The sequence below is a fragment of the Anolis sagrei genome, chromosome 3, assembly GCF_037176765.1.
Source record: "Anolis sagrei isolate rAnoSag1 chromosome 3, rAnoSag1.mat, whole genome shotgun sequence".
NCBI lineage: Eukaryota > Metazoa > Chordata > Lepidosauria > Squamata > Dactyloidae > Anolis > Anolis sagrei.
Window position 1 is genome coordinate 240,934,608 of NC_090023.1, and position 19,272 is coordinate 240,953,879.

General features: G+C 39.5%; 1 protein-coding gene across 1 annotated transcript in view; it reads left to right on the plus strand.

The window, feature by feature from the left end:
• The window catches only part of RNF13 (ring finger protein 13), a 73,190-nt gene extending 60,490 nt beyond the window's left edge, over positions 1-12,700 (plus strand). Inside the window, exons 9-10 of the mRNA XM_060767730.2 lie at positions 9,864-9,944; positions 11,253-12,700. Of these exons, the coding sequence (XP_060623713.2) occupies positions 9,864-9,944; positions 11,253-11,629 (458 nt within the window). The 3' untranslated portion in view covers positions 11,630-12,700. The remainder of the gene's footprint in view (positions 1-9,863; positions 9,945-11,252) is intronic.
• The last annotated feature ends 6,572 nt before the right edge of the window (positions 12,701-19,272 follow it).

Consider the following 19,272-nt stretch of genomic DNA (forward strand, 5'->3'; position numbering starts at 1 on the left):
TTGCGGTTGTAAAGCACATCTTGCACTCAATAGTTTTATTGAGTGTTAGTAATGACCCACTTTCGTTGGGCTGAACTTAATTGGTTTCTATATGAGATGAGTTAAAATAATCACTTGCAAATTTTGTTGTGTTGGAAGATATGTTGCATTTCCTCTACATCACAACACAAAGTCTTACCAATGTTATCATCTCCACTGCATTCAGAAAGTGACATGGGAAGTATATAGTTCTAGACTGATGGGGCCTGACATACAAAGTGTTTCTCAACTTCATCGGATTGAGATTGTGACCAGGGGCGGTGACCAGGGGACCAGGCGGTGACCAGGGGGTGACCAGGGGAGCATTCGCACAGTTAAAACTCGTGCGCCAACTGCGCCCGTACCTTGGGAAGTCTGACTTGGCCACGGTAGTCCACGCTCTGGTTACATCCCGTTTAGACTACTGCAACACTCTCTACGTGGGGTTGCCTTTGAAGACGGCTCGGAACCTCCAATTAGTCCAACGTTCGGCAGCCATGATACTAACAGGAGCGGAGCGCAGGGAGCATACAACTCCTCTGCTGCACCAGCTCCACTGGCTGCCGATTTGCTACCGGGCTCAATTCAAAGTGCTGGCGTTGGCCTTTAAAGCCCTAAACGGTTCTGGCCCAACCTACCTATCCGAACGTATCTTGGCCTATCAGCCCACCAGGACCCTAAGATCTTCTGGGGAGGCCCTGCTCTCTATCCCGCCTGCTTCACAGGTGCGGCTGGTGGGGACGAGAGACAGTGCCTTTTCTGTGGTGGCCCCTCGGCTATGGAACGCCCTTCCCATGGAGGTAAGATCAGCCCCCTCGCTGATGGTGTTCCGAAGAAGATTAAAAACCTGGATGTTCGAACAGGCATTTGGTTAATCGGTGCAATGAATGTGATGATTACAGGAATGGTAATATGGACGACAAAACTGGATCACGATTTTAGTCATGAGATGCATTGGGTTGTTATTGTTGTGTCAATATTGTGTATTATGCTTTTATGGTTTTAAATTGTATATTGTTGACTGTTGTACCTTTGTTGTAAACCGCGTTGAGTCGCCTGTTAGGCTGAGAAACTGCGGTATACAAGTAAAGTAAAGTAAATAAATAAATAAATAAATTGTAAAGGCCAATGGCATTGCATTATACTCATAGTATGGTGTTTGTGGAGTGTTGAACGTTCAGGTTTTGTTCGCATATTGTGGGCCATATATTGCTCCCAGGCTGTTCTTGTGGCCTTAGAACATACTCCCCACTATAAACTTTGATGTTGTGCTACTGAAATACTGTAGAATATTGTGGACCTTTCATTTACAAGGTGTGTGGTGTATATCTTTTTTCAAAGATAAATTATGCTGCAGCAAACATGATTTCTCTTTAAGTGAAGGTAGATTCTTTCTGATTTAAGAGGGAAAACCCGTCGTAAACAAACACAACAAAATAAAACAAATTTCTCTAAAAATAGAATGTTGACAGTGCACTGTGGCTGCTTAGATGAGTCAGCCTCGTGCCCTGACCTACCTCACAAGATTGCTATGGGGAAACCATGTATTTTATTATTGTTTTACTTAATTCACTAAATTTGGTCTGTACTACTGACATAATAACCAGTAATACAGAGTCCTCATATAATGTTGAAGCCATGCTCTTGGTCCCACCTCCTTCGCAGGTGCAGTTGGTGAGGAAGAGAGACAAGGCTTTGTCAGTGGTGGCCCCTCGGCTATGTAACTCCCTCCCTAATGAAATCAGATCAGCCCCCTCCCCGAGAGAAGGTGATTTGTCCAAGGTCACTCAGTGGAGATTTGAATTCTGGTCTCCAGAATCATAGTGCAATGCATACACCACTACACCATTCTGGCTTTCATACAAATCATCCTTCTTTTTAAAGCCCTTTTGATACTGTTGTGTTTGTGTGACTTCTTCTAGGCAGTGGAACCCCTTACATGACAGGCTTTTGCAGTTAAGACTTGGTGGCTGAGAAAGGGACTTTTAATTTTCTTTGTTTCACTTGGTTTTGTTCATTTGCTTCATGTTTAATGGGTTTTACAATGTTGTATGTTAATTCATCTGGTTTGTTTTTCATGAGTACCTTTTCATTTTATTTTTAGCAGTTTTGGAACTCGTTTGTTCAGAGGGGGTATACATATATTAAACAAAGAGATCTGTATGTACATAATTTTGTTGCAAGCTTATTGTCCTTCCCAAGATGTGAACGCTATCTGTTTAGCCAAAGAGCCGGGAGCTTTTCGTGCACGCAGCTGGACGTGCTCCTTGGTTGTGATATAGTGTCTACTTATTCTAGAAAACAAAAGTCTTTATATTTTCCAAGCTGCCTTAATTCAATACCATCAAGACTGAAATTAACATTCCACTGGTGGTTCTGGCTGGGTTGTTAAAGATATGAGGTCAGCTATGTTACATATAAAGCATTGTAATATTTTCCTAGAGGAAGACCAAGAAAAAGAAATCTCTAAACCTGTGGTGGTTGGGAATGGGGGGAGAATAGCGCACAGTGTGAGTTGTTTAATTATTCTTCAAAGCTCCTGTAAATAAAGGGATTGTCACAAGTGTGTTGGTGTCTAGACAGAGCTAGCCTGTGTTATCCTTGGAATGGCCTACATTGGGAAACATGCACTGTGGATGAATCTAGTTCAGAATTAGCTCTTTTCAGATTTGGCAAGAGGGGAGTCAAAATGGCTTGATTGATGGCCCTTGTTGGAAGATAAGATTTCCCAGGGCACTAATGCAAAATCCATTAGCACCCGTAACAACAGCTTTAGCCCTGTGGATACTAAAGGATTAACCCGTTTAGAGCTTCTCTAGACTTATTTGGATGGGAAATAGAGCAGCAGCTCCAGAGGATTCCTTTGGATTTCCTTTGCATTCTTGGATTTCCTTTCAACTTCACCCTTTCTGATTGTGTATAGGCTTTGTGTCATTCTCTGCATTTAAATGAGACTAATTAGTAAAACTTTTAAGAAAAAAAAGTTCCTGCCACCTTTGATTGCAGTTCTTATTTGTTTCTTAGCAGCATTTGGTTGCACATAGGCGCCATACATTTGCCATAAGGAACCACAGGAAAATGGTCATACACCTGTATCCCAGTGGTGAGAAACTGGCCTTTTTTGTTTGTGATACATATTCATAGAATTTAAGATAAGGAGTCCAAACATTGTGTTTTTACATCCTATTTAAAACCAAGTATTCTACATTTGGCTTTCTTTAATGAAGTGCCCAACATGTGGAATGGTCTTACCATTGGGATTAGGTGACTCCCAATGTCTGATGTTTCCAACATTAACAAAAGACCTACCTATTTACCCAGGCATTTCCTGACTTTTTTCCATAATATTTAAAACTTATTTTATTGTGTTGTCGAAGGCTTTCATAACTCGAATCATTGGGTTGCTGTGAGCTTTTTGGACTTTATGGCCATGTTCCAGAAGCATTCTCTCTTCTGGAACATGGCCATAAAGCCCGGAAAATGTTTCACTCACATCTATGGCAGGCATCCTCAGATGTTATGAGGTCTGTTGGAAACTAGGCAAGTGAGGTTTATATATCTGTGGAATGTCCAGAGAAGGAGAAAAAAACCTCCCAACAAAGGATTCTCCAGGCAGAAAGCAGCCAGGCTTTGAAGCTGCAAGGCTATTCAATGCTAATCAAGCTGGTCAATTGCAACATTCACACTTGCCTCAAACAGACAAGAGTTCTTTCTCCCACCCTAGACACAGATAGATAAATCCCACTTGCTTAGTTTCCAACAGAGCTCACAACCCCTGAGGATGCCTGCCATAGATGTGGATGAAACATCAGGAAAGAATGCTTCTGAAATATGGCCATACAGCCCAAAAAACTCACAGGAATCCACAGATTTTATTGTTTTAAGTTTTCACTAAATCACCAAGAATCTTTAATATGAAAAACAACATTGACATTCTTTAAAACAAAATAAATAAAGTGATTTTTTTTCAAGAGGTTGTATGGACCTTTGCACAAATTTATCCTGGCATTTTTCTTTTTGTAATAACTTTGATCAGTAAATAAAACCATACAGTTGAAAGGAACTTGGACGACTTAGTCCAATCCTTGTACCTTTGATACAGGATTTACAATGCAAGAGACTACAGTATCCTTATCAGATGGCTGTCCAGATGGTTCCCATATCTTTGCTGAATGAAAGCCTAACACCACCTAAGACAATCTGTCCTATAGTGAAACATTTCCTAAAATTAATAACTTCTTCCAAAAGTTTAGATCAGTGGTTCTTAACCGGTGGGTCCTCAGATATTTCAAATCCTAGAAATCCTAACAGCTGGTAAACTGGCTGGGATCTTTGGGAGTTGTAGGCCAAAACACCTGAGGACCTACAAGTTGAGAACCACTGCTTTAGATGAAACCTGCCTCTCTGCAATTTCAAACCTATGCATTCAGTTCTCAGGTGCCATAGAGTGTGATTCTGGCTCATCTTCTGCATGACAACATTGGAAATATTTTTACACTGCTGTTTTCTGGTTTAAACATATGTTTCTTGCATTCATTACTCCTAGATCTTGATTTTCAGATACTTAATAATCCTGAATATATTCCAGTTCCTGTCTTGTGATCATCAAAATCTGCCTTGTGCACAGGGCTCCAAATTCACTTCAACTAACACAGATATTAACAAACGATAACACCCCATCACCAGATACTTTCTCTTATTGCAATCTAAAAATGTGTTGGATTTACTGCAGTCACATACATTGCTGACTCACATTCAGACTGTGTTCTTTTTTAGACATCTAGAACTTTAAATATATGTATTGCTGTCAAAGCAATTGATATTTGTGTGTTTCATTTTTATTTGGTGCATAAATAAAGAATTATACATCTAATAAGTTCTGGATCAGTATTCCAGTCTGTCAAAATCCACATGAATGTTGAATTTGTTTTCTGTGGTGTTAGCTAATTACCTTCTGTCCCTCCTATTTTCATGACGCCTAAGAATATTCATTGCTGGGTAGTTTACATGTTCTGCTTTTAAATATGAATATTCATCAACTTGGCAGAAACAGGGGTTTTTGGGTTGTGAACATAATGAAGAAAGATTATTTAAATAAGTGTACCACATTTGAAAGTACCACTTTTTCCTGTTGTAAGATTAATATGTAGTTATATAGACATGTGCTTATAACATGGCGGAAACAATAACAGAGAGCATATACTCAGAAAAGCAGCATGTAAAGCTTTAAAAGTGCAGCATTTTGTTAGGAAAAGTGACATTTTATTGGATCTGTTGGACAGGTTTTAGCTCCATAACTGTAATATTTTAGTACTAAGATATATATATAGAAATTAACATAATGCATCTTGTATTATGCTGTCATTGCATAGAGGGTATAGCAGTGTAGACAATAGCCAGTAGTTGTCAACCTGTGGGTCCCCAGGTGTTTTGGTCTACAACTCCCAGAAATCCTAGCCAGTATATCAGCTGTTAGGATTTCTGGGAGTTGAAGGCCAAAACACCTGGGGACCCATAGGTTAAGAACCTCTGAAATAGACAGTATAAAATAGTGCTGCTCAAAATACTAGTTTCTGAGCGGGTGCTGGTCCCAGACATATTGAGCTGGGGGGGGGGGGGGGAGGAGATATCAAACCCCTCCCGCATCAGAAAATTTTAAAAGTACAGATATAAAATAAACTTAGATCTTTTAATATTAGTAAATATTGTAGTACAGTAGAGTCTCACTTATCCGATCTTCACTTATCTGACATTCTTGCTTATCTGACGCTCTTACCTGACGCCCCCCTTTTCCTCCAGCATTTCCCCTTCAATTAAAGCAGTGCTTCCCAACTCTCTCTCCTTTCCCAATAAGTGAAAAAGGCAAGACGAGGAGGAGGAGGGAGGAAAGGGGGAAAAGAGGCAGGACCGGAAGCGGAAGCATCCTCCCTCCTTCCCTCTGTGATTTCCACGCATCCGGGCACTTCCTGCTGGGCATCTCTAGCTCCTAGGCATTGCCTTGCCATAACCCTTTGAGTCCCTGTTGTTAGTATTCTAAGTGTCTAGTGCCACATCGGACGGGTAACAGTAGGAGACTCTGTATTATCCAACATTTTTGTTTATCCAACGTTCTACCAGCCCATTTATGTCAGATAAGCGAGACTCCACTGTAATATTCTTTTCTCAGTTGAATGTAGGATAGTGAAATGACATTTGCACAGTCATACTATCACTTGCCTGAAGCTGCAATTTGAATCCCTCTTCTAAATTTGGAGTTGAAGCAAGGACTGGATTCCATTGGACAGCTGTGTGCCTGTTCAGGAGCCCCAGGAAAAGGGGAACTGTGATTCAAAACAGAGTGCGGATTGAAATAGGAATAAGCAATGTCCATATCCAAAAGCCAGTCTCTTCCCTTGCCTCATGGAGAGTCTCACCCAAATTGTTGTGATGGAAGCTATGACTTTTTTGGGCTTGAACAATATAACAATCAAGCAAGTACATATGCTTTCCTTCAGTAGCTAATAGGGCTCCTGGAAACCTTCCATCAATGCTGTTTTCTCCAGAAGCAAAGGCACACAGGCCTTGTTTACCATCTACTAGTGCTTCCAGAAGGCTTTGGGGGAGCATTCATCCTCTGAGAGAATGTGTAGATTTTCTTTAAAATTAACTCACAACCACAAGTACAGTGGCTATTTGGAGAGAGGGAAAACCCTGTCAGTGCTTGGGAGCCTGCAGAGGTATGCTGTCCATGGCCAAGCATCCTCCTCAGGCATCATGCTTAGCCTGCATTAGATTACAAAAAGATCTAATGTAACTTGTGAATTTTTTAAGATTTTTGCATCTTCATCCAACCATGATGTCTGAATTGCTATATTTTAGAACCAGAATTTGTAGGAGATTTTTTTTGATCTGGCTAATATTGAAGTGGATATTTCATTTTAAGTGATAGTTTTGATCTGTTATGATGTCGTACAGAATTTTATAGAGATTGTAGTTAATTAGGTAGCCATTCTCTTTTATGGGTGCTTGATAGTAAGTATCTGATACCCTATTATTCTATAAATACTGCTTTTTTAAACTTTGCATTTGGTAGGAATAAACAGATCATAAACAGGAAGGGTTGGGATGTCATAGTTTTTTTCCCCTTAGTCTCCATTTTATATGTACAGCCTTGCAGTGCAGATGCCAATTTGAAGAGCTCTTATTTTATTTGTTAAAACAATGGCACAATATTAGGTAATGGATTGTTTATAGATAATATTACATTTTATATTTCATGTTAAATAACTATTATGCTGAATACAGTTCACTCCATCTTTGCAGCAGTTATATTTAGGATATCAACGAGAGCTGTTACATGGATACTATTTGCATTATTAAAAAGTAATGTAACTACAGTTCTATTTACTGGGTATTTATAAATTGACTTGTTCTTTCAAATGAGATTGTCCCTGATCTAATTACTGTTCATTATTAGCCCATCTGTCTGACCACACAGTGTAGTATAGCTTCTCTTGAGGTTCCCCAAAGGAGTTGTAATTTTATTTCAACAGCATTGTTGATATTTGAGATACTTCTGCTGTCTAGATGATCAACCAGATAAGAGGATTTTTCCTACAGTTACTGAAATCCAGCATTGCTCTAACACAGTGGTTCTAAACCAGTGGGTCCCTAGATCTTTTGGTCTTCAACTCCCAGAAATCCTAACAGCTGGTAAACTGGCTGGGGTTTCCTGGAAGTTGTAGGCCAAAACACCTGAGGACCAACAGGTTGAGAACCACTGTTCTAGCAAGTCTTCTCTGGCCTCCTTCATCCCTCCACAATTTGCTCAAGGGTTTCCCAGATTTTAAGGGTATAAAAGGGGCTGCAGTGGGAAGTTTTAGTACAAAGAGATGTTTAATTGGTAGAACACAATTGGATCCTTGCCCATATGGGTTACAGCCAAGCCAGAGTAACCCTGCTTGATAACCAAAGGAATAGTATAACAGTGTAACAATTTAATTACAGTAATTAACTCCACGTATTAATTTCTACAATCTCCTTTACAGGCTTGTCTGTTTGGTCTTACAGTATTGGATGCTATTCGCCAGACGTTGGGGTGGGGGGAACAACATGTGGGATGCTCATCAAAACAGGCAGAGAAGAGGTGTATTTTAACAAATAATAGAAGTTAGGCCAAAATTCTCAGTCTTAAGAAAGACAATTAAACTAGAAACTGATTTATCTTATTTATTGGAAATATTACTAAGTCGCAGACTGTTTTATACATTTTACTTTAATGTATATAGTTAAGGACACTAGAGCAGCATTTATGCATCTCTGAATCAGTGAGATGCATAAATGTTGATTTATCATTCAACAACTGGTTTAACGTCTGCTATAGCTGTGGATAGCAACTGGATTTAGTTCTCCCTGCATATTTTTGTTTTTCACTGTATGCATGATAGGAACACACATCAAGGCATCTGTGTAATGGTACACTTGTCTACTCACAATTAAAGATTGCAGTTCTAATCTACTGGCGTTGATTATTGCAAGGGTTAGGGTTTCATGTTGCTGGCTCTCAACCAGTTGGTGGCGAAGAGCATTAAGGAAGGGGAATTTTAAAGATGTGTTCCATGTGTAATGTATTCGAGACTGGATCCAGATTATCATACTTATAGGAAACTCTTTTATAAAATTAGTCTTTCAAAGTGTCTAAATACATACATAAATTGGCTTCGGTTTTTATAGCCTAGCACTCAGTATCTCTGGATGCAATCTATTGTCTATTAATATAAAATGTAGTCTGCCTTCCATGGATAGAAAGGTCCTGTTCACAGATGCCTCCATGCAGTTTCTAAAGATCTTGATCTCATGCTCTGCCTCCTCACTGCAGCTTAATTCCTGGGGATTGAGGTAATTGGTAGTGGAGGAATAGCAGGGTGTTCTGCTTTCCCAGTCCAGTTGAATGTAAAGCTTGATCTAAAGCAGGCATGGGGAACCTTCGGCCCTCCAGGTGTGGTGGACTTCAACTCCCACAATTCCTTGAGGCCAAGGTAAGCCTTTGGGGCGAATGCCGAGCCTCAAGGAATTGTGGGATTTGAAGTCCACCACACCTGGAGGGCCGAAGGTTCCTGACCCCTGATCTAAAGCTTATGCCATGTTGTCAAGAAATTCTTGCCATTGTAAAATTAGTATCTATATTGGCTTCTCTGTTACCTTCATTACAATTTTCCTTAATAGTCAAGGTGAGGTGCACATAGCCTTCCAGATGTTCTTCAAACTGCAACTCCCATCACCTTGAACCCGTTCATGATGAATGGTGCTGAGAGTTGCAGTCTACAAGATCTGGAAGGCTGTCTGTTCTCTATCCTGCTCAGCAGCTATATGCAATATTCATTTTAATGTAAGGAACAAATGAGAAGAAACAGCAAGAGAGAGTAAAAAGAGGTAAAGGTAAAGGTTTTCCCCTGACATTAAGTCGTCATGTCTGACTCTGGGGTATGGTGCTCATCTCCATTTCTAAGCCGAAGAGCTTCAAGGTCATGTGGTCGGCATGACTGCATGAAGCGTTGTTACCTTCCCGCCGGAGCAGTACCTATTGATCTATTCACATTTTGCATGTTTTCGAACTGCTAGGTTGGCAGAAGCTGGGGTTGACAGTGGAAGCTCATGCCGCTCCCCGGAGTCAAATCTGCGACCTTTCGGTCAACAAGCTCAGCAGCTCAGCGCTTTAACCCACTGTGCCACTGGGGGCTCCTTAAGAGAGAGTACATTATATTAATTGCCTTAGATTCCAAAATAGTCTGAGGGCCTTAAAAAAAACCTTATAAAACTTTCAACTTTTGCAAATTAACCATTTTCCCCCAAAAATTATCTTATAGGGGATGAGTATGATGTTTGTGCCATTTGTCTGGATGAATATGAAGATGGAGACAAGCTAAGAATCCTTCCTTGTTCTCATGGTAAGTACATTTGTTGGACTTTAAAGCCAAAATTCATCTGTAAAGAGGTATTTGTAAAACTCCTCATTACTAAATTTATTTTCTGTTATTGGTTTAACAGATGAAGTAAACAAATGTACCATGGGGTCTTCTAGATTATATACTCAGGCAACCAATGTGGGATTGCTGAATGCAAAGTCAGACCATGTATATGCTGACACCTTTCCTGTGTAAAACCACTTGTCTGTGGAACATAGGGATAGCAGTGGCTATTACCAATAGCGAAATAAAACTTTTATCAATGGAAGCAGTGTGCATCTTGCCTCCAGGTATCAAAAGACAACCACCATGACCTTCCTGTGCTGTGCTTGCTTACGGTATGCACAGAGCAAGAGTGGATGACCTGCAGCATTTCAGGTGATGTTGCTTTACAATTGGCTTAGCTTACTAGGACTGTTGGGATCCACACTTCATTATCTGAAGGGTTATATGTTCCCCACTCTTGCTGTAAAAGGACTGGGTCGCAGAATGACTGGACTAGTCTTTGATGTGATGAGCAAGGCAATCTCAGTTATGCTTCCAACATGCTAGGCTTTTCTGTACAGAGATGTTTATCTGTGGTATAGTGGGTGCACTTCCAAGTATATGGTATTATTTTCTTCCTGTATGTGGAAATGGTAAAATGAAGAGTTGTAGCTTATACTTGCTTTGAGTTTCCAAATAAGCTCAAGTCCACATTATTTCAATGCTTACATTGCAACTACAAACAGGTATTGCTTGTAAAGGACTTGCTCACTATGAATGATTTAGCTACTTGAAAGTCAGGCAATGTATCACCCATACATGCAGAATATCTTTGTTTTATTTAGTTTACCCTGCCACATAAGAGATCCATTAATATTGTACATACCGGTACATTTGATTAAGCCTGCAAGTGGAGATGTGGACTTCCTTACTTTTTGTACAGAACAAAAAAATGATTTTAGGAACTTTTAATAATGTTATATCTTGTTGTCCAAGTGAATATTTCAAAGAAATCCAAAGCCTTTCACTACTTCAACATTTGACACTTCTCAAATGACGTATGAGTTAGCATTTTAATGGCTGTTATTCTCCTTTTGAGAATAACACTTAAGAGCTATCGTCATTCAAAATCTAATACTATATTTATAATTTGAAACAATTTGCTGAAAAAGAATTGATAGGATTTATTTTCAAGTGTCGCATGCCATCTTTAAACATATACATTAATACTCCTCCCAAGACCTTTCTGTGAATTGCATCCTCCGTTTAATTGCATTGAAATGCTTCTTTCCTTTTTTTGAACAGCTTATCACTGCAAATGTGTGGATCCCTGGCTGACTAAAACCAAGAAAACATGTCCTGTCTGTAAACAGAAAGTAGTACCTTCACAGGGCGATTCAGATTCTGAAACAGACAGTAGCCAGGAAGAAAATGAAGTCTCTGAGAATACCCCTTTGCTTAGGCCACTCGCATCTGCGAGCACCCAGTCGTTTGGGGCACTATCAGAGTCGTATTCTCATCCAAATATGACAGAGTCTTCAGATTATGAAGAAGACGATGATGACGATGACAACGAAGACATTGACAGCAGCGATACAGAAAATGGAATGACTGAAGAGAGTGTAGTAGTCCAGTTACAGCCCAATGATGAACAGGATTACAGAGCGGCAAATACAGTTTGAACTTTGAAATGAGTCGTTACATGAACTCCTCTGGCCAGAAAGCTCTACTTTTATGTACGTGTACATAAGGGGAAGTGTGATGTGATTCTCCTGTTGCTTCAGTAGAAGCAGCTGCTCATATAGTGTTCTGTATAGTTTAATCTCATTGCAGGTTTCCATTGTTGTTGTTCATTCTCTTTGTCTTTTGCAGACAAGCATTTTAACTGGATTCCACAATACTAATACGTAACAAGGGGCATCCATCACTAAAGACAATGTACCCAGAAAGAGAGATGCTCCTTCAGCATTTTGTAAACATGAAATCTAGAAAAAATATTTGTTCCTGCTTACAGTGTGTAGGTAGGCAGAGATTATATTGACAAAGTTATTTATACATATGGTAAGTACTAAGGTACAAACCCAATCAAAAAGTCTAGGTGTGTATTTATGACGGTTCTTGTTTGAACTACTGACACCATTGAAAGAATAAGATAGGCCTGTTTAATGTTTGTTTGTCAAGAGCATCTCCAGCAGAAGAAGCGAAGAAGAGCTTTGATCTCGGTCATGAAGCAATCTGGCTGCTTTTTCCCTCATTATGTATTGCGCTTGAAGGAATGGGTAGATGAAGTTCTGGCACCACTTAGGCTGAAACACCTTGTGAGGAAAATAATCAGGATACCAATGTATTCATTGGAACACTTTCCTAATAGCTATTCACCTTACTTCTGGAAAGGATGGGGACCAATGCAGAAGGGCATCATCAAATTACACCACATATAGAAACACTGAACTTGTGTGCTGTTGATTCACAAAGAAGATAATACCTCTATATTACAGAGCATTTGAAGATGCATTAATCTGCTAAAACTATGCACATAGAAAAATTAAACTAAGTACTGGATATGAAAATGAAAGCATATAAATAACTAACAGGAGTCTACATACAGTGTATCATGAACAAGCTAAATTATATACGGTTGTAACTATGTAGAAAGTAGCCACACATCTATATAATCCAATTGCAAAGATGTTTTTATATGGCCTTGTACAGGAAAGTTTGAAAGAATGTTAATAAAACATGTTTTCCACTTTGATAGCTTATTTATTACCACATATGAAAAAACTACTTACTATATTTGCACATTTATGTTGATCTCATGTATAAGCCAAGGAAAGGTTTGGGGGACAACAGTATGGATTTTGATGTGACGCATGGAAAAACTTTGCAAAAACATACAACTTGTGTGCCAACTGTGCCATTCCTAGAAAAGCCAAATCTGGCCATGGTGGTACATGCCTTAGTTACATCCCGTCTGGATTACTGTAACACATTCTACATGGGGCTGCCTCTGAAGTGCTCAGAAACTTCAGCTGGTTCAAAAAGCTGAAGTCAGGTTGCTAATGGGCTAGCTACGGGGAGCAGATAAGCCACTGCAGCAGCTCCACTGGCTGCCAGTCTGTTACTGGGCACAATTCAAAGTGCTGGTTATGACCTTTAAAGCCCTAGCGGCTCAGTTCCAGGCTATTTGGCCAACCGCATCCCCTTGTATGAACCTGCCCGGGCCCTGAGATCTTCAGGAGAGGTCCTTCTCTCGGTCCCACCTCCATCTCAAACTTGGTTGCTGGGAACGAGAGAGGGCCTTCTTGGTGACTGCCCCTCGACTTGAACTCCCTGCCCTGGGAAACCAGAATGCCCCTCCCTCTGGCTGTCCTTCAGGTGGCAGGTTAAAACCTTTTTATTCAGGCAGGCTTTTAAAAAAGAAAGTTAAGATCATCAGGGGCTGCTGTAATTTTATATGTCTTTAATGGTGGTCGATGCTGTGTTAATATTTGTATATTTTCATATTTTAAGTTGTATTTCAATGCTTTACTTGTGAACCGCTTTGAGTCTCTGTATGGAGAGAAAAAGCGGGATATAAATAAACATCATCACAACCATCTGTGGAGAATAGAGAGCACCAATGCCTCCTTGGGGCCAACTAACCTTGGCTGCTACCACTGTCATTTCACCACCTAAGCATTCAGAAAAAGGAGAAGCAGTTCAACAGCAGAGAGAAGTAAGTGTTGGCACTTCTTTTAGTTTCTTCTGAAACAAAATAAGCCATTCTACTGAATGGGAATGGTTCCTTTAAAAAAAAAGTTACGGTACAGTACTCACATTGATTCAAAGATAAGTCAACTCAGGTTTTTGCGATTGATTTTTAACTAAAACTTCTAGGCTTATACATGAGTATATAAGCTGCTTTTTTGAACTTCAGTTCACAGTGACATAGCTAGGAGATATTGGGATTTTCTAATAAAAAAGTTGTATAGACTCTCCATGGCCTCAGTCCTTCAGCAGTATTTCAAGGAAATCTATGAAAAGGGAACAAAACAGCCTTACACATCTTTAACTTTCCAGCTGTGTTCTTTCTTCCCTTGCAAATGTTATATATGTCAGTTTATGAAAATTCTAAAGCAACAGCTGTTAAATAATTTCATAGAGGACAATTTAGCAGTTTACTTTGTGAAGACAAATATATCTATATGAAGAACAGGCAAATACTGATACAGATATGATCCATTTCCCCCTCTATGATGCCTGGATCTTCCCAAACCCTTTACAGAACAGCTTGTCTACATAGATAGATACTGGTAGGCAGGTTTTCACTAGGCCAACAGATTTACCTCCTAAATAAATCAGTAATAATCAGCAGTATATTAAATTGAGGAAATGTATATATTGGACAGCTGTTCAATTTGCTTTGAATGTTTATGTTATGTGAAATGGCATTCAGGTATTAGTAAATAATAAATAAATGAAAGTATTTTTAAAAAACAAATGAAAAATGTTCCAAAAACAACTTATTTGTATCTCACCTTTCTACCAATAAAACAATAATTATTATACAAATATAGTACTGTATATCCCAGTTAAAGACCTTCTGTAACAGCCATGCTACAAACCCAAGAGCTTGTGTAAACAAGGAGGTCTTCTCTTGCCAATGGGAAACAAAACCAAGAGAGGGGCAACTTAGCCTACTGTGGGAGTGAAGTCCACAGCCTAGGGCATCTACTAAGAAGACCTTCTCCCCTGTCATCAACTGTATATTTCATGGTTGTGGAACTGAGAAAACTCTGTCAAGAGGATCTCAAAACTTAAGATTCTTTATCAAAATATGCTGTCTTTCTGATAGACTACCGAAGCCATATAAAAGTTTGTACATCATAACCAACACTTCAAATTACTCCCTGAAACAAAGTATTAGCCATTGAAGTACCAGCAGGAAGCTCATTATATGTTCCTTTAACTAGCCTTGTCATCAAAAGAATTTAAGATTTACTGCATTTTCATAGTCTCTAATATAGTAATTTAAATGAGAAGTGTTATCATGGTCACATTGGAATCTGCAAATGCACTCATGGCCACTGCTGAGACCTAATCCTCCAAGCTCAGAGCTGAACTCAAGGTACAAATCTGAGGTTTCAGGAAGAGTAGAACACCACCCATTGCAGGGTGTGCCTCTATTTCCTGTTCTGCTTTTTGAGTGACCTGGCGCCTCAGCCTTGTCTGGAATAAACTTCAATTTGCCCTGATCCAATCCATTACCCATAGCAGATACTGGTTTAACACCTCAGCAGCATCCTCAGGATTAGGTGAGTTGAGTGTTATTAGCATACTGGTGACACCCAACCCTGAAACTTTTAATTCTTTTTTAAGAGAATGCCTACCTAAATGTCAGCTCAACAATAATTCCATAGGATTGCTGTGAGTTTTCTGGGCTGTTTGGCCATGTTCCAGAAGCATTCTCTCCTGACATTTCACCCACATCTATGGCAGGCATCCTCAAATATTGAGGTGAGACATCATGTCTTACCTAAAACTACCATGTGTTAATACAGTTTACATTTAAACAGGGTAAAAAAAATAATCATGTGATAAGGTTGCCATAAATCAGAAGTAACTTGAAGGCACACAACAGCAGCAAGCCAGGTGCTGTAGACGATATTTCAGAGGAAAAAAGTGGTAATTCACCAGGTTTTTTTTTTTTGCCTTAGAAAAACTTATGAAATGCCTGGGTTCGCTATAAGTCAGCAGGCCACCTAAAGGCAATCATGGCCCTCCAGTTACTTTTGGAGTGTAACTCCTACCTGCCTTAGCCAACATAGTGAGTAGTGTGGGCTGACAACACTTGGAGGGTCACAATATCTTATCTATGTTCTAAAACAGGGGTCCTCAAACTAAGGCTCGGGGGCCAAATACGGCCCTCCAAGGTCGTTTACCCGGCCCTCGCTCTGGGTCAACCTAAGTCTGAAACAACTTGAAAGCACAGACCAACAGCAACAATCCTATCTTATCAGCCAAAAGCTGACCCACACTTTCCATTGAAATACTAATAAGTTTATATTTGTTAAAATTGTTCTGCATTTTAATTCTTGTATTGTTTTTAAGTGTTTTTTTGCACTACAAATAATTTATGTAGTGTGCATAAGAATTAATTCATTTTTAAAAGAAAAATAATAATTTGGCCCTCCAACGGTTTGAGGGTCTTTGACCTGGCTCTCTGTTTAAAAAGTTTGAGAACCCCTGTTCTAAAATAAAGAGATGGGGGATGACAGCAAATTGTACAAGGGAGTTTGGTACAGCATTATAGATACTCGTACCTCAAACAGGAATCAAATCATTTGACGGGAACACTTTCAGACAAGGGATATGAGGAACAAGATAAGTGAAAGGGTATCGTTTTACACTGAGTGGGAAGCACAATAAAAGCATGCATATGAGGCACCCTTGGTCAACACATCCTGTAGGATCTACAGCAGGGGTGCACAATTTGCGACCCTCCAGATGTTTTGGATTTAAATGCCCAGAATTCCTGAACATTGGACAAGCTGGCTAGAGCATTTGGGAGCTAGAGTCCCAAACACCCAGAGGACCAAAGATTATGCACCACTAATCTACAGGATGCAAAAAATACCACAGAGCGGAAACCTGTAATACCAGCATGGTAAAAACTGAAGCCAGAAGTGCCTGTTTACCTGCAAAGGAGGAGATCTTTTAAAGGTCCCCCATTCCCTGCAGGAAAATGAATGGATCACAAGTACTTGATTTCTTGTACTTTTCAATAGTTGACTACTTGATTATTATTATGCGAATGACAGAAAAAAAGTTATTAAAGATTACACCTGAAAACTTTAAGGAATGATAATGTTAGTATAATGGCTTCAAAGAGCAGCATGGGTAACTGTGCAAACAAGCTTTATCTGCTCCACCTAATGTTTTACAGCTCTTGTGATGGAAGGTGCTCTCATGGTACCAAATCATAGACTTTGACCCAACTGTGAAGTTTTGTTGAATTTTGCCATAATCCATTAGCTCTCCTCCCTCTTGCAGCACTTTGTGTGTGATAAAAATGGGAAACCCCCCAGAGCAGGTTTCCACATCACAGAAGGCTGCACCAGGAGAGGAAGGAGAAAGCCCTGATTCTGCTTTCATTAAATACTGAAGCACACAATAAAATCCTGTGTCGATGTTACACGTTGTACAGTAGGTTTCAATTTATGGGAGCCCTATAAAAGATCTAAAAGTGTCCTCTGCTATTAACAGCCATGCTCAACTCTTGCAAACTGTGATTTCCTTGGTCCCTTACAACTGACATGTGGACTTTCTACTACCCTCATCTTTACCAAGCATTACAATGTTTACACATTCCATTTTTGATTTTACAATTTTGAGCTTATCCCAATTCACATTTCATACGCGTTGAGCAGCATTAGATATTCCTTTCACATTTGAACATAACATCATATGGACACCCATTTGCTCTGAGTCCTGTTGCATCACGGGACACAAAACTTTTTGCTTTTCCTCAGTAGCTGTTTGTACTTTCTGACTTGGAGAATCTCATTATTTTGCATTATCTCATGTTTCACTTTGGATTGTCAAAGTAAAATACATTTAGAGGCATTCAGCTTCACAAGTGCAGCTTTCTGCAGATTACTGACAAGAGGTAGCTGAACTTCTACTGCCATAATCTCCAAGAGATCCTCCACGAATGTCACATCCTGCTGCTTCCCTTATGGAGCTTCTCTGACACCATCACCATGGAAAATGTCAATTCAAGATGTGGATAGATCTTAGCCTAGTGTCTCCATTGAGAGAAATGATTCCCAAACGTTGGTCATCCAGGCTTGTTGAAATTCAGTTGCCAGCAACCTCAACCACTATGGCCAATGGTAAGAGATTCTGGAACCTGAAGTTCAAAACACCTGGAGTACCAGTCTGGGAATCACTGATTTAGAGCATTCCACCTTGAGCGATCCTACAGAGCCCACTGATTTTATAAAGTTGAGCCTCTGTTTTGACCATATCCTGTTTTCCCAATTCCTTCAACACATTAGTGAAAGTTTACTATTTTGTATTTTGTTTCCAAAACCTCTAAACTTAGCTCATATGTGTTTGCTAAAAGCCAAGAAGGACTTTGCCTTCTTATGGTTGGTCATCTACACTCTTTTTTTAAGCTATCAAAAATGTAGACAGGGTTATATCAAGAGACAGCAGCCATTACTGTTCACTATGAAGAATGAACACCTTGAGGCTATTATCATAATGGACTCTGGGTAGGATCTATGGCACATATGGATGGGGAACCTAATTTAGTCACAGGGCCAAGCTGATAGCAGGTATGCAGTCTCATCTCTGGACAGATACTATTCATTCAGACTTATAAATACACTCACTGTCCACTGGTGTCAAGTAAAACCTTTTAGGAGCCTCAGCACTGCATGGGAGAAAAGAGATCTATAAAGTAAGCTTTATATCTTATTTTTGATTGAAGGAAAAAACAAAAACGAATTCGTGTCAATGTTTTTTTCTGTTTACAACATGCTATTACAGTTTCACAATAGTATATATAGTGGGAAATATATTAATATATTTAAAATATCATCTGCTAAAAAAAAAAAACCAAAACAGGCAGATCTGTCTGAACCAAAAATAGCAACGACTCATTTGTGATGAAGACATAGCTAATTGGAGAGCTTTCAAATTAGCAGTGGAAAGGTTGATGATATGGTTGTTCCATATGCAGTTAAGAGCTTACCCTGGCCATTATAAACCCAGCAAAACTTAGGAACTGGTAGTTCTGCCTAACTGGACCTCCCCAAGTCTGCTTAACTGAAAAGGTGCCCTAATTAAAAAGGCACATAAACCCAACTGCAACTAAACACGAGGTAAGCATTGTTTTGGGAAATCTATCTGCTGCCAACTGTCACTTTTCACTCTGGAGGGTATTTAAATAATACCTGCTAAAATCCATGTGTGCACCAAAATAAAAGGTTAGGGTTTTTTTTAAAAAAAAACACAAAAAAATCACAATAATATTCGCATGCAAAATCCAACCATAAAGTGTCAACAAAATAAAATCTTCACACCCCCCCCCCCAAGATGGAATATTAATTCATATGGACTAGTATTTCAAGAAAAATGGCACTGCAGCACTTTTTTCAAACCAGCTTTTGCATGTGTCATAAAGCAGGTTCAAACCATAGGCATATTTTGCTGATTGAAATACCATAGAAAGAACACAACTATCAGCAATTATGTAGGATAGTGGGATGAGAAGAGGGCAATGATACTAGGTCTTATAATTTAAGACTTGCCTATAATAAATTGTCTCCAGGTG